General features: G+C 40.6%; 1 protein-coding gene across 12 annotated transcripts in view; it reads right to left on the bottom strand.

Annotated features, from left to right (window-relative positions):
* Positions 1-14,930, bottom strand: part of PLEKHA5 (pleckstrin homology domain containing A5) — a 246,913-nt gene extending 231,983 nt beyond the window's left edge. For 11 of the 12 annotated variants that reach the window (XM_060658232.3, XM_060658234.3, XM_060658236.3 and 8 more), the window contains exons 1-3: positions 14,732-14,930; positions 14,502-14,581; positions 12,099-12,156 (exon numbers count right to left, since the gene is read on the bottom strand). In XM_060658232.3, coding sequence (XP_060514215.1) covers positions 12,099-12,156; positions 14,502-14,581; positions 14,732-14,823 — 230 coding nt within the window. In that variant the 5' untranslated portion in view covers positions 14,824-14,930. Of the gene's footprint in view, positions 1-479; positions 3,801-3,830; positions 4,539-12,098; positions 12,157-14,501; positions 14,582-14,731 lie in introns of those variants that run through there. The other variant, XR_009617419.3, reaches the window with a different exon arrangement.
* Positions 14,931-15,417: the final 487 nt, after the last annotated feature.

Here is a 15,417-nt window from a genome sequence, read left to right as displayed (position 1 = left end):
GCAACAGGTAACTGGAAGACTAATCCCTGTTCTAAACCATCTGCATCACTAACAACAATCCATGTAGATTCTCTATCAGTTACCTTTAAACTTCACCTGTCCAATCAAGAGTGTTTATTACAGAAATGGGGGCACTTTCAAGTACTCTCAGATACTGCAGGAGAGAACATAAATGTACACAAATCTTCTACAGAGCAATTTGGCAAAATGTTAAGGTAGTGAAGCTTTTAAAAAGGTCATATCCTTTCCAAATAATTCCAAGTCTAGGAAATAGACATGCATTATAAGAATGTTACATAGAATTTTCTCACCACAAAAAAGTAGAAAACATAGCCATCTAAAAATAGAGAAGTATTTAAACAATTATATGCTCACAAGACGGAATATCAGAGTTATTTAAAAATCTTCTCATGAGTATAACACACAATAAACCTAATGAAAATAGTATTCAACACAATATTAGCAATAAGACCCAAAACTTTAAAAAAACACATGTGTATGCATATATACTGAAACCTTAACAAATTCTCTTGGCACAACAGGATTGGTTGATTTTTTATTTTCTTCATATTCTGTAGTATTTTCCAAATGTTTTTATTTAAAAAATACATTACTTCTATAATCAGAAAAAAAAACATTATATAAAAGGTTGGGAAGGGGCACTTGGTTGGCTCAGTCGGTGAAGCGTCCGACTTCTGCTCAGGTCACGATCTCGCGGTTCTGGAGTGAGCCTCGCATCAGGCTGTGTTGACAGCTCAGAACCTGGAGCCTGCTTCGGATTCTGTCTTCCTCTCTCTGCCCCTCCCCTGCTTGTGCGCACTCACACATACGTGTGCGCACTCTCTCTTTCTCTCTCTCAAAAATAAACATTAAAAATTAAAAAAAAAAAAACAGGTTGAGAAAAAAGTACACACATTAAATATAGATTCTTACTTGACTTGGAATCATTATTTTTTGAGAGAGTGCATGCATGTGAGCAAGGAGGGGGAGAGGGAGAGAGAGAATCCTAAGCAGGCTCCACACCAGGCTCAGAGGCCTACAGGGGGTTCCATTTCATGACCGTGAGATCATGACCTGAGCCGAAATCAGAGCTGGGTGCCCAACCGACTGAGCCACTCAGGCACTCCTAGTGAATTATTTTAAATGGCATCATTATTACAATGCATCTATATTTCTGGGATTGAACAAATTTTTCAAAATAAATGTAATACAGGAGCGCCTGAGTGCTCAGCTCAGTCGGTTGAGCATCTGACTTCGGCTCAGGTCATTATTTCACGGGTCATGGGTTCGGGGCCCCGCACTGGGCTCTGGGCTGACAGCTCAGAGCCTGGCACCCGCTTCAGATTCTTAGTCTCTCTCTGCCCCTCTCCCACTCACGCACTCTCTTTCAAATATAAACATTAAAAAATTAAAAAAAAAAATAATAAGTGTAGCATAGAAGATTCATTTTCAACAGAGGGGAAAAAAACTGACTAAATTTAACATGTTACTTTCCCTCTATCATCGTTTTGTACTATGAAGCTGGGCAAGGAGTTCATTTCAAGACTCTGCTATACTGTTCTACTTCACTGTGTTTTAAATTTTAGTTTGAACAGCTTTATAAATAAATATTTAATAAAATGGGTATTATATGCACCTTCAACCAAGTTTAGCAAAAGCTGTTGGAGTGAACTCAGTGTGAAGACTAGAACTATTTTTCATCTCAGAGGAAAAATGTGTAAAGAATCTAACTCTTTTGGAAATTAGAAGAAATAGGAGATATGTAGCAAGCAAGTTTTGGTAGCATTACTCAAGCACTGGTACTATTTGGCAATGAGTCTCAGCAGTGGCCAGTAACTTCAGAAGAACCAGATGGAATCACTGGCCTACCACAGCAGAGTAGAGTTTTGATCACGCTGGGGGTCTACTGCTACTTGTAATAAATCAAAGTTGATTTCTTCCATCTCCTTTGCTCACAACAGCCAGTTTAAGATTGATTTCATAGTTTCTTCTCCAGAATTCAACCCTTCTGCTCCACTGTCCCAGATCTAGGGCTGGTCACTCTGCAAGGTACTATACAAAGCTTCCTTGAAGATCAGTGATACTATCACTTCTTGAAATTCTGCAGATGTTCAGGTTCACCATCTTCCTGGCCTTAAGCACATTGTACTATATTATAAGGGAGGAGCAGCAGAGCTCTGATCTTGTAGTCTTTCACACCCTTGCTTCCTATGGTGAACTGGACCTTTCCAATCACATGGTTTCTGGAAGGTTTGCAGATAGTAATTTTGGCTGCAGCCAAGGACAGAAAATTGCTGAGTACCAGAGGGTCAGTCCTTGCTGTGATTCAAGGTGGTCAAAGTCCTGTCTAAGATTTTTTTTGAGTATGGAAAAGAAAACTTACCTTTTGGACTTAAAAACTAAAATGGTATTACTTGGGGCTGGAAAGAAGCTGTCTAAAGTGAAAAAAGGTAAGAGCCTTGAAGAATTCCTTTGTATCCCTCCTGGAATTAATGTGGAAAACCAGTTCTGTTTTTGCATATACCATTGGCTTAGGGTCACTGATATTTGCCACAGTAAGAATCCTGACTGGATGATAAGTGGAAAACAGAAAAATGCCCTGGGATGTTCAGATTTGGGTAAAAACTTTCTTTTCTTACAATCTGTAATAGGTCTTCATTTCAAACATCTAATTGCCTATTATGTGCCGGATGTGGAAAACATAAAGATTATTATGACTTCAAAGAGTTAAGTGCTTCTGAAGTTGCTGGCCACTTCAGAAAATAATTCCCAAATAGCTCAGAGGCTACTCCCAAATGGCCACACAGTTCCCCAACTGGCTCTAAAACTTCTATCATCTGTACCTCATGAGCACTACTTTCTAGTTCTCTCAGGTTTCTATAGGACCCACTGATTTCAGTATATTAAAGACTGGTCTACATTCACTTTACCCATGCTTTCACAACAGTATGGACTTCAAAGTCTCCCTTGTGTTCTAAAAGCCACAGCAGCCTGATGTGAAAGTTTCTAAATGGAAATGTCATGGCAGTTGGTAAGGTCTGGATTTCAGCTGTCTCCCAAGAGGCCTCTCAGGTCCCTGCATTATCTTGGCATAGTCATGGATCAGGTCCTACAATCAGGCCTCTAGGCAGATCCTTTCTGTCTCACAAGGAATCACATACAGCAAACTTGACAAACGGATGATTTACTAATTCATATAGGATAGATAAATGTCACATGAAGAGAGTATGTAAATTTCACAAGGAGGCAAATTTTAAGGTTTCTGAATAAGCATGGAATTAAGTTGGCTGTCATCAAAACTCATTCAATCAACAAATATTTATTTAAGACCTACTATGAGAAAAGCTTAGGCTGAGGGACTAAAAATACAGCAATGAACAAGACTGCTTTTCATGAATCTTACCTACCATACATACACAGTGTGAGCAAGTAGGCATTAAACAAGCGTTGCCTTGATTCTAACATGTACTTTTTAAATATACTGTCTCTGAAATAAGGATGGAGAGGTTTATTTAATATGGCCATGTTGCTCCCTTCCCCCCCCACCCCCCCGCAAAAAGCTGCTATTAAATTAACGGTAACTGATCATCAAGCAGCTTAAAAGAAACAGTAATTATGCAATTCAATATTTAAGCATAATCTCGTTAAATGCTAAGAAGGAAAAATATAAGGAGAAAAATCTCACGTGGAAGAGAACTTCCTCTGGAAGGGCTCTGTTAGCTCTCCCAAATCTCCTGATAAACACAGCAAAGTGACCCTTTCAAAGGGTAATGCCGGATCATGTGCCTCCTCTACTCAGCCTGCAGTGGTTTCCTATTTTCCTAAGTAACAGCCAATTACACCAACCAATGAGGCCCCAGTCTAACCCGTCACCTCTCTGATTTCAGCTTTCTTCCCACATTCATTCCTCATCATTGCTCTCCTGATGACCAAACCTTGCCCTATTTTTGTCTTACAGCATTTGCATATTATCACACACTCTAAAATTTATTTACTAATGCTTACTTTGTCTGACATTCTGCACCCCGCCCCCCACCCTGCTCCCCAGAAAGATAGTGTTCTGGTCTATTTTGTTTAGTGATAGATCTTAATCACTAAGGCACATTTAGGAGTTCAAAATGTGTTGAAGAGAATCGCAAGAAAGAATGTATCTGTGAACAAGTGATTGGAAGACCCTGTCATTGGGACTAAAATAATAATCAAAACCAGTTGCTGAAGACTTGCCCTTCCGTAGTTTTTCTCCTTTTACTCAATTTCTATACCACACCAATCCACCCCAAGTCTTCAGACAGGGCAAAACTTTCACTCAGGTTATGGTCCAGTCTCAAGCCCAAGATGCTATTTATTTTTCATTTTTCAGATGATTTTGTGCTGCTCTGTTCTGATCCACTCTGGGAATTTCACTGCTGAACTTTCAGAGGCAGGCTTATTTCTCTGATTTGTTAGAAAGTCCTCTTCCAGTAACCCTCATACCGGGCCAAGTCCGCTCCATATATCTGCTCAAAGCATGATGTACACTTCACAGAATGTATCACCATCTACAAGTACATATTTGTGATTATTTTATTATGGCCTCTCCCACAAAATACCTGTATGCTCCTTACAAGCAAGGTCCATGTCTGTCCTTCACAAAGCCTACAGCACTTGGCACACAGTAAATACCCATAAGTATTTGTTGAATGAATAACTGGATGGGTGACTATGACATTTCTGGCTTGGATGTATATGCATGTACAGTCTACTAGGTAGCTGGAATAGGATGTTTTGGGGAGAAAGGGTTGTGTTTCTTGTTTGTGAAGGAGAAATAGAAGATAATGTTGGGAGTGCTTTGGAAAGGCCGATTTTTGCCACCTAAAATGCTATGTCCTCTCAAACAGCTCAAAGACTAAACCATGATTAACACTTCCACCTAGAGCTTCCCCCCACCCCCCTCCCCGCCACCTACTCCCTTATTCCAGTCAGGGTACCAATCATTCTTGTAGTCACTCAGACACAAAGACTTTGAGTAGCTTATGACCTCTTTCTCTGTCAACCTCCTAGCTCAGCACGAGTCATAGAGCCTGTCAACTCCTCTTTAATATCTTTGATCCATGGCCTTCTTCCTTTCCATTCCTGCTACTACTAACTTGGTTCAAGCAACTTACTCACAGATTATTATAGCAACAGATCCAGAACTTGCTCTCCTTGATTCCAGGTTTGCCCCTTTCTAATCCATCTGCCTATATTAAATTTCCCTTAAAACCTTCACTTTGCACTATTAATGCTATACCAAAAATTATCTGCCATGGCAAGCTAGAAAATAAAAATCTCAGCCTGCCATTCGAAGACCAGACACAATATAGCTCCAAACAGTATGGCAGCATTTTCTATGCTAATTAACATCACTTACCAGCATGGTAGTTATCACTAGACATCACACACATTATACATGGTTCCCACCCCCATGAATTTACCCTACCAGTCATTTATATCAACCTATCTGAATTCCATCCATACCCTCACATCTACATGTAACTTTTAATATTTGACCCCAATTTATACATAATCTATTACAGAAAAATTAAAAAGTCACAGGAGAGGTGCATTTATCAACAAATGCTAAGAAACACCTTATCTACCACGGACAGATAAAGGTGGCTATACAGGGATGTATACATCTGGCCAGTCTCCAGGGCCTCCAATTCTCACTCTTCTAACTAACTTTATATTTTTCTACTCTTCATTTCTTTCTCCTTCCTAAAGATACGCCAGGCATAAAAACAAACAAAGAAACAAAACAAATCTACCCACATTAAGGGAAAAAACATTTGAGAAATCCAAAAAGGGTTCTCAAAATGCAACTACCTGAGTTATGCGGATGCCTGTTATTCGGTCCCGGTTAACTCCTTCAAACACTGGAGGCCAACATCATCACCATCAGTACCACGTTTAGAGACTGACTGGATGCCAGGCATTAAGCTACCTACAGAAACTATAAAGACACACTGAGCAGGCCTGGTCCTGGCAGTGGTCCTGGGGCTAAAAAGGAGAACGGGATTCCATGGTAAAATTCACTAAGACCGGAAGTCTGATGTCCCAATCTTGAAACTCTAAATGTACTTCATCATTGAAACTTTCCTAAACTGTCACAAAACACTCTACTTTTCCTTTAAGATGATACTATTTTAATTTTTAATTTTCTTTTAATGTTTATTTTTGAGAGAGACAGAGATAGAATGTGAGTGGGTTAGGGGCAGAGAGAGAGGGAGACACAGAATCTGAAGCAGGCTCCAGGCTCCAAGCTGTTAGCACAGAGCCTTTCGCAGGGCTCTAACTCACAGACCGCGAGATCATGACCTGAACCAAAGTCAGACGCTCAACCGACTGAGCCACCCAGGTGCCCCAATGCTATTTTAATTTTTAAAAAATGTTTATTTTGAGAGAGCACTCATGCACAAGTGGGCGGGGCCAGAGAGAGAGAGAGAGAGAGAGAGAGAGACAGACAGACAGAGAAGCCCAAGCAGGCTTTGTGCTGTCAGCATAGAGCCCGATGCAGGGCTTGATCCCTTGACTGTGAGATCATGACCTGAGCCAAAAGCGAGTCAGAAGTTCAACCAACTGAGCCCCAGGTGTCCCAGAAGATATTATTTCTAAACTACATGTTTATTCCATTTTTTGTTTTAATGTCTTGTTTCTACTACTAGAGTATAGGCTCCAGGAAGGCAGGGTCTCCCCACTGTATTACAGAACAGCTGGAACAGTGCCCAGCATTTACTAAGTGCTCCTGAGTGAAGGTGAATGAATGACCAAATTGCAAGACCCTGTTATTATAATACTAGTCACAGGTTTTTAGGGAGTTGAACAAGCTTTTATTTGTAGGTTGGCCTACTAACCTAACTACTGTATTTGTTTCCATGAAATGACACCTCTAGCCCCAAGCAACCCACTTATGGAGAAATACATATTATAGGGCTGTTTATTTACTGTCCAGTATTTTTAGGTGTAGAGGGGCTTTAGCCCAGAGATCTTAATTTGAATGCTAGTGACTAGTGAGGCTATGTGACCTACAATAGGCCCTTAACCTCTTTAAGCTTCAGTTTCATCTGAAAAAAAAAAAAAAGGAAAGAGAACAGTAAAAGGCCATTGTGGAGATTAAATTCATCTAATGGTACACTGAAGGACCTAACACTTAAGTAAGTCCATGTTGTCCCCACCATCTCCCTCTTTCAACCCACTGCCTGTTCTTTCCAATATTACAGACTCCTTGAAGGTTTAAACCATAGATAGCTGTACTGTACCTAATGGATTAGCGTAAACTGCCTCACACGTGTAAGAATCACATATTATAGTCCAAAACTCTGTTATGAATATAAAAAATATAATGCCCATAAACTGTTCTGAAGCATTATATTGCTAGATCCAATTATAATATTATGGTATTAATGTACCCAACAATTTTATTCAACTTTTTTTTTTTTAATTTATTTTTGGGACAGAGAGAGACAGAGCATGAACGGGGGAGGGGCAGAGAGAGAGGGAGACACACAATCGGAAACAGGCTCCAGGCTCCGAGCCATCAGCCCAGAGCCTGACGCGGGGCTCGAACTCACGGACCGCGAGATCGTGACCTGGCTGAAGTTGGACGCTTAACCGACTGCGCCACCCAGGCGCCCCTGTACCCAACAATTTTAAATATCAAATATATAGTAATATATTCTAAGATTCTTGGTGGCAGTTATGTTACGTTCCCTACCTTTGCTTATAGTTCGAACTGTGATAATCTATGAAGAAACACGATTTTTTTCCCCCTCACTCACAACCTTAAGTGGCTATGTCAAACTAGAATTCTCTTCACTGCAGGTTAGTTTGAAATTCTAAGCACACATTAGATCCAGTCATTGAAGATACTGAAATGAAACTTCATTAGTGAAAAATCAAACACTTAGATATTTGCATATCTAAGAAAAAGTTCAATTTTCAGAACTTAAAATTTTAAGTCAAGAAAAAAAGCAATATGAAAATATAACCTCACAAAATTTACATACTACTTTATTACCCTGCAAAGACTTTTTATGATTCCTAATTCTACCACATAAGACAATGACCTTTAAATAATCAGAACAAAGTTTCTCACTATTCAGAGAGCATTGTTTTAAGATTTATTTGGCACCTAATGTTAACCATCTTAAAGCTTTGAAGCACAAAGGAATAGTCAATGACACATCCATTTTAAGCTACCATGACCTGTCATTACAGAGTCATTAAGCAGTATTTTCAAGGAGTAGCAGAAAGCTTTAAAACTTTCAAATACATAAGACTGTCTTCTGTACTTCATAAACTAAGTTATTTGGATATCTAGAATTACACTTCATAAATTATAAAATGCACTGATAATTTTCTGCATTCTTCCTAAAGATAAATAAATTAAGTGTTAACAAGCAATACGGAAACTCAATAACCAAATTCAAACACTGTATATATGTATTTATTATACATAAACGTGATAATTTTGAAGCTGGCTAGCTTAAAGTATACAGAAAAAACACTTTTCTCAGAAAAAAATTATCCAACTTTAGGATAATTTTCAAGCATTAACATTTTTTTGACCAAATGGATTTAAAGTAAAATACATTCTCTATATTATATATTCTTTTATCTAACTGTAAGCTTTTATTAAAGAACCAATTTCAAAAATTGTACAAAGTAAACTGATGACCCAATTCAAATCTATACAACTCTTAACGCTGATCAGGTCCTTTGTTGACATTAGCACCATTAACTGTTTCCATGCAGCTCTCCAGGGAAGATATGTATACAAAGCACAAAACGCAGCAGCAACAGAAAGAAAGCACACACCAGTCTGGCACTACACACTTCACACTCATCTGCAGTTAATCTACACAAAGTTTAAGGAAGAAACTAAAATAGTTGGCATGATAGGAAAGCTAAGTAGCTTTCCATATTTCCCACATCATCTCTTCTTGACCCTCTGAGTTCATCATTTTGTAGACTTCTGCAAATTCCCAAAACATTATAAAATCCAAAGAATTTTTAAAAACTGGATGGAATTTAGAGGTTGCCATTTCCAGCCCGCCTAACTTAAAGGCATGAAGACTGAACTCCACAGTCTTGAAGAAGGTCCAGACACAGCCTAGCTCTTACAACTTACCCCCACTGCAGTCCTCTTTCCCCTTTTACCACCCCTAGAGATGCAATGGTCACTACCAAAGTATTATTCAAAAATAAATTATTCTTGGCAATGTGCCATTTTGAACAACCACTAACATTTGTTCAGAAGAGAAATGACCTGAGAGTCACATGTACCTTACTTGGGAACAAAAGTAGAAATAAGTCAAGTACTTTAGGTCTTTCTTCTTGCTAAGGGAGTCTCCCAGGAACACTTGCTTAGGAATAGCAAGAGGGTCAACGTGTCTTTAATTGACCTATCTTCCCTCTTCCCACGAGAACAAAAACTACCCTGTTCACTGTATCACTTCCTTTCTTATAATTTGATCAATAACCTCCTTTCTTCATCGAAGAAAGAACCAACAATGAGAAATATATCCACCAACATTAATCAGTTTGCTACTTCAGAGTCCTACCCTTTCTTCTCTGAACATTCTAAATATAGTTCACATTCCTGCTGTTTCTCATCTTGCTGTCTCTGCAGACTATAAGTTCCAAAGGCATGTTTCTGTTGTTTTATTATGTGGTGTGACAATGGAAACAGTAATTCTTCTGACTACTTCCAGGATTAAAATGAGATTCAGACATGACAATATATGTGAAAGCACTTGGTGAACCGCAAAATTTATGATAAAAGTAATGTCCCATCATGTGAAAATGATAAAGTATTCCTAATTGCTCATAACAAGATAAGTAAGCAAAAAGTTTCTAGGAAATTACGGCCTACGTTAGTGATTTAACTATCTTAAATTAGTCTGATACATCTAGAAAGGAATAGTAGCACCAAACATTCAGCAAATCATGTATTTGTCAATGATCATTTTATTTCAAAGAAATTTAATGACTGATATATTTATATAGCATGCTCAACTTTAGAACAAATTACTTTCACAGTATAAATTTATTACTACTTTCTGATACAATTATTGGTTGTCTATTAACACCACATGATTAAAACCCACTAGTTTAAAATGTCTTCAGAACTAAACTAAAATTATTACAGCTTTCTTAATATTGTCCTCATTTTCCTGAGAAACTTACTTGGGCATGACATTCAAGTAAGATTCTAATTTGTTTAAGTCAACATAAAAGAAAATGTAATCAAAATGGCTAGAACAAAAAAAAAAAAAAAATTCAGTCTTTCTAACAGCTCAGTTCTGGATTAAAACATATTCAGCCCACACAGAATAACATTTTGTACTGTTGAATAAACGTTCATCTAAGAATGTACCTATTCACAGAAATTAAAATATGAGAATTACACTGTTACCCCTATTCTTGTAAGATCAGCTAGACTTAATGTACAGTAAAAATATTTTGGCTAAAAATAAATGAACTCCATCAAAAAAACCTTCCTTCAGAAATATCAATACTACATCCAAAAAAAGAAGCATCCTTTTCATGGCAATACAAACTCACTTTAATTCAGGATGAATACAGTCACTAAAAAAATACTTGGTGACTCTGCACTTATGCCTTTATTTTTTAGATCACAGAATTATGTATAGCACAATCTCCGAATAAAAGATGTGATAAAAGACATCCAGAGAAGAACCACATCATGAAATCGTCCATTCCTATAGCTTACTTCTGCTTTCTCTATTTCTATATTCAAATGCAAGCATTCCTAATACCTATAAATATCCCTTGACATTTTACATAAATATCATTCTGAAAAATTTTAAAACCATACAAATTAATTATAATTTAACACAAGTATGGTGTGATCTTAAAAATATCACTTAGTAGGGGCACCTTAGTGGCTCAGTTGGTTAAGTGTCTGATTTTGGCTCAGGTCATGATCTCAAGGTTTGCGAGTTCAAGCCCTGAGCCCTGTGTTGGGCTCTGTACTGACAGCACGGAGCCTGGAGCCTGCTTCAGTTTCTGTGTCTCCCTATCTCCCTGCCCCTCCCTCACTCATGCCCTCTCTCTCTCAAAAATAAATAAAAATAAACATTAAAAAAAATTTTTTTTAAATATCACTTAGTAAAATACCTTACTGGGCCCAATGAAATAAAGGTGACTTCAGCTAGGTATCCATTATGATTAATAAACTATTGACATCTCAACCAATTCTTGTGTTTTAAGCATTCTCTTTTCAGCCTCAGTTCCTTAAAATTAAACAAAAAATTCTAAAACAACAAAAACAAGCTCTTAAGTAAACAGTTTATCTGATTTAAAATGAAGATAAAACCACCTTTATTTTCCCCTTGGGGAGTAAAAAACTTTCCTACATACTGTTGACCTCAAGCATTGTATTTGTCCCCAAGTACTACCAAGAGAACACTAAATAGAAATTAGCTTAATGTTCTATAGAATTAAAAGTTAGGACTGACTGGTTATCCCTCCTTTGTAAGCTCTAGAGAGAACCTTGTACTGAATCACAAACAAACATAAGTTATCTGTATTTTAAAAACCCTGATATATTTAAATAAACTGAGGCAAATTACAATGCTCCAACAGATATTTGTGAAATAATCAGTATTTATTTGTTTTTACTTTCAGCTCTGTCATTGTTCATCCAACTGTGACCTAACCTCAAGTCACTTTTGCTTCTTATTAACAACTCTGGTCAAAATACACACGAACAGAATTCACTTCAAAAGAAAAAAAAAAGGGGGGGGTGGTGACATGCTAAAGACAAAATACTATAATGCTCTATCACCCAGAAATATATGCAGGAGCACCAAAAATGTACTTGTGGCCATAAATGATCTGATTTCCAAATGAATGAAATGTCTAGGCAAGTAACATAGAAAACTAGGAGTGTTGCCTTTTCTCTCAAAATTACAACACTATAAAGGATAAAGCCAATATTATATGATAGACCTTAAAAATCATGATCATATCTAGAGATATAACTATTCAATTGAAGATTAATTACAACATTTAAATTACTGAGGGAAAAAAAAAATCACAATGAAAAAACTCACTTTATATAGTATCTTGCACCTTCAAAAGTATATGCTTCTTCCCAGCCAGTAGGCAAATCTAAAAAACATACATTTCACAGTTAGTATTACTTCAGTGGGATAGCAAAATAAGTTTCAATCTATTGTAATTATTCATTTTCATGATCAGGTATTTTCATTTCTTAGGATTCTTAAAAAAAAACGCTGTACTGGTAACAAAACTCGTAGTCAACACAGTATCGTTTTTGGCAAAATGGTAATTCAAATTTAAAGCCACCAGAAAAGTATGAACAATATTAGAGATTATCTTACGTGATTATACACTTTAATGATCAAAGTGAAAAGGAACTACTCTTTGGCATCCAAAAAAAGCAAGGAAAGCCTTCTAATCCTAGGTAAAATACCCATGATGGTTGGCCAAAAACGAAAAAAAAAAAAAAAAAAAAAAAACCAACACTGCATAAAAGGCAACACCTGCTTCTTCTCACTGTGTCTATTTAAAACAGTACCTTTCAGCTACATAAATGAATCCATCCAGAAAGTGTCACTGATGAGAAAAAACTTCCTAAGTACTTAATTAGGGGAAAAGAACTCTGATATCACATACTTAATACATGTGTTTCTACAGATTTGACTTTAAGAGATGTGAAGTTTCAAGTAATAAACCTGGGAACAATTCAGGTGAATGATGGTAATTTTATTTGCTACACATTACAAATGACAAGTGGCTTGGATTTAACCATAATCTCTCTGAAATAAAAACCAATGATGTGTGTACAAAACCACACAAAGTAAACCAAACCAGAAAAGAAATCATGATCCGTCTTAGAAATTAATGTGAAATCATATAAAATAAAATTTTTCTGTAGTGTCAATGTTATCAAATCTGTGGAGGTAATTAGGATACAAATTCATATTACACATAACCAAAATAAGCATGAAATAATTCCACAAGATGATTAGGCTAAATAATTATACCGTACTGTCTTTTGTGAAATAAATTTATTATCCATATGGCAAAGAGGCCATCAGAGTTGATATTATGCATGCAAAACACTGAAAAGTATACTGAAGTCAAAGACTGCAGCGGGGAGTTAAGAAATATGACCGTGTATTAGTCAGAAATGCCTTAAAAATGTAACCTCATCATGCTTGCTACACCAGCTTTCCCTTTCCTCCTCCACCTTTTTGCAAATTTGGGTATTAGTCACTTAACTCAACTCCAGAATTTAATAGAAAAGGCAGGCTTGTTCAATATCCTGGCAACTCTAAGAGACTCCCAGAATCTCATAGTTGGAGAGAAAGTATCCCAGAGAGCAGCTCTAAAGGACCACTGAAGCCGGCCTCACCTTCGACCCAAACAATTCACAAGCCTTTCCAATTACCAGAAACAGAGGGAGGCCAGTAAGAGAACACATGTTACATTTCAAAGACAAACAAGTTTCACGAATGTAAACAAAGAATGACAAAAGAAAGCCAGACCAGCACTGAAGCTACCATCAACCTTTCTCCACTTCAATTCATATTTAGATTCAAACGAGCCAGCAAAGGCACCAGAGAGACCCCCATCCAAGCCGACCCTCTCCAATTAGGGCACAAATGCCCACACGCGGTACAGCCCCTAGCACGCCCACCGCCTCCTGGCGGTCTGTGCAACCTCTGTGCTGCTGCCGGGGACTTTGAATCTCGCTGGCCAGCAACTGCAGCTGCAAATGCCTCCTTGGGTTCCGGCTGCTGCTCCGGTGGCAGGAGGAAACGCGCCAAGCGTTTCCTGAGCCATTCACTGTCACACAGAGGAGCGCAGCACCCCCGAACTCCTCTCCTCCTCCTCAATCAGTCACCTACCCACAAGTCCCACCTAGGAGGAGGAGGAAGCCGCACGACTAGAGGCAGCTGTCCGACGAGTAGGGAGAGGATGTGGATCCCATTATCCCGGCGGACGAGTGCCAGGGTCCCGGGCTGCATGGAGGGGAGTGGGGAAGGACTTCCTAAAGGTTAAAAGGGGTTGAGATCAGGGGACGAGGGTGGTGGTGGAAGGATTTAGGAGTGGCTGCGGGAAGAAAAACTCAGGATCCCAGATTCCTGGTAGAGGAGAGTCGGCCTCCTGGGCGGGGGGAGGGGGGAGCGGAGGAGGAGGGGTCCAGGTTGGGATGGGGGAGAGGGCCCAGGAAGAGAGGGCGCCGTCTCCAAGTGGCGATGAAAAGCTAAAGACAGAGAAGCGTCCAGAGACTCGAAAGAACTCCCGCGGCGGGGCCCCCGTCGGCCCCTCTACCTGCGGCCACCCCCGCTGGCCTCCGCCCCACTTCGCCGCCTCCCGGGGGACGGCGGCTGGGGGCAGGTTGCGGGGAGGCGGGCGGCCGGGGCTCTGCCGCCTCCTCCCGGCGGAGCCCAACTCCGCTCGGGCCCGGCCGGGCTCAGCGTTACCTGTGCTCTGCCGCCGGTGTCCGGTGACCACGGCCTCGCCGGTGACGGGGTGCAGCCAGGTGGTGCTCTTCGCCTCCTCGCTGCAGGGATGAGAGAAGGGGCAGAGACGGAGCGTGAGTGGGGGCGCCGGAGGAGCCGAGAGGGCTGAAGCGGCACAGACCCGGCTCCCTCTTCCCCTCCCGCCAGCCTCCCGCACCCTCCGGGGCCCCGCGCCGTCCCCTGCTCTTTACTTGATGAAGAAGACTCGGCCGCCCCTGGTGATCCCGTAAGTCCAGGACCGGGGCAGGGAGCAGATCCACTCCAGGTTCAGATCCGCCGCCATGTCTGATCCCCAGCCGCCGCCGCCGCCTTCTCCTGCTGCCGCCGCGGCTGCCGAGGGAGGAGGGAGCGAGCGAAGGGAGCGCGGAGCGAGCGCGGCCGGAGCGCGCCTCCACGGCCCGGCGCGCCCCCGCGCGCGCCCTACCCCCTCGGGCGGCGCCCGCCCCGCCGCCCCGGCTGGGTCGGGCCCGCGTCGCCGCCCCTCCGCATCCTCCGCGGCCGCCGGTCGGCCGCCCCGCCGCGCGCTCGGGGGATGGGCGAGTGGCGCCGCGCCCTGTAGCCAGACCCCTCCCTCGCGCCCCTCCCGCGCTCCCCGCCCGAGCGAAGGTTCCGGGATCGATTAAAAAAAAAAAAAACCACAACAACGCGTCCTGCCCCCAGGGCTTTGCCCGAAGGCTTCCCAGCCTAGAGCGCGAGTCAAAGGGAGCGTAATCCCTGCGCCCCAGATTGCTCTCTTTCTAAAACAACAGGAACACAGTGGCTGAGCTTTGTTTTATTAGAGCTATTGGCTATCAGAGGTTTTTCAAAAATATATCGCTTTAAAATAGAAAGCTGCTTTATTAAAGCACACGGAAGGCTTTTCCTGTTTGTGTCTTGT

This window comes from Panthera onca, chromosome B4, assembly GCF_046562875.1.
Source record: "Panthera onca isolate mPanOnc1 chromosome B4, mPanOnc1 haplotype 2, whole genome shotgun sequence".
Lineage (NCBI taxonomy): Eukaryota > Metazoa > Chordata > Mammalia > Carnivora > Felidae > Panthera > Panthera onca.
The sequence above is the reverse complement of the archived record's forward strand: the minus strand, read 5'-3'. Positions and strand labels throughout refer to the sequence as shown.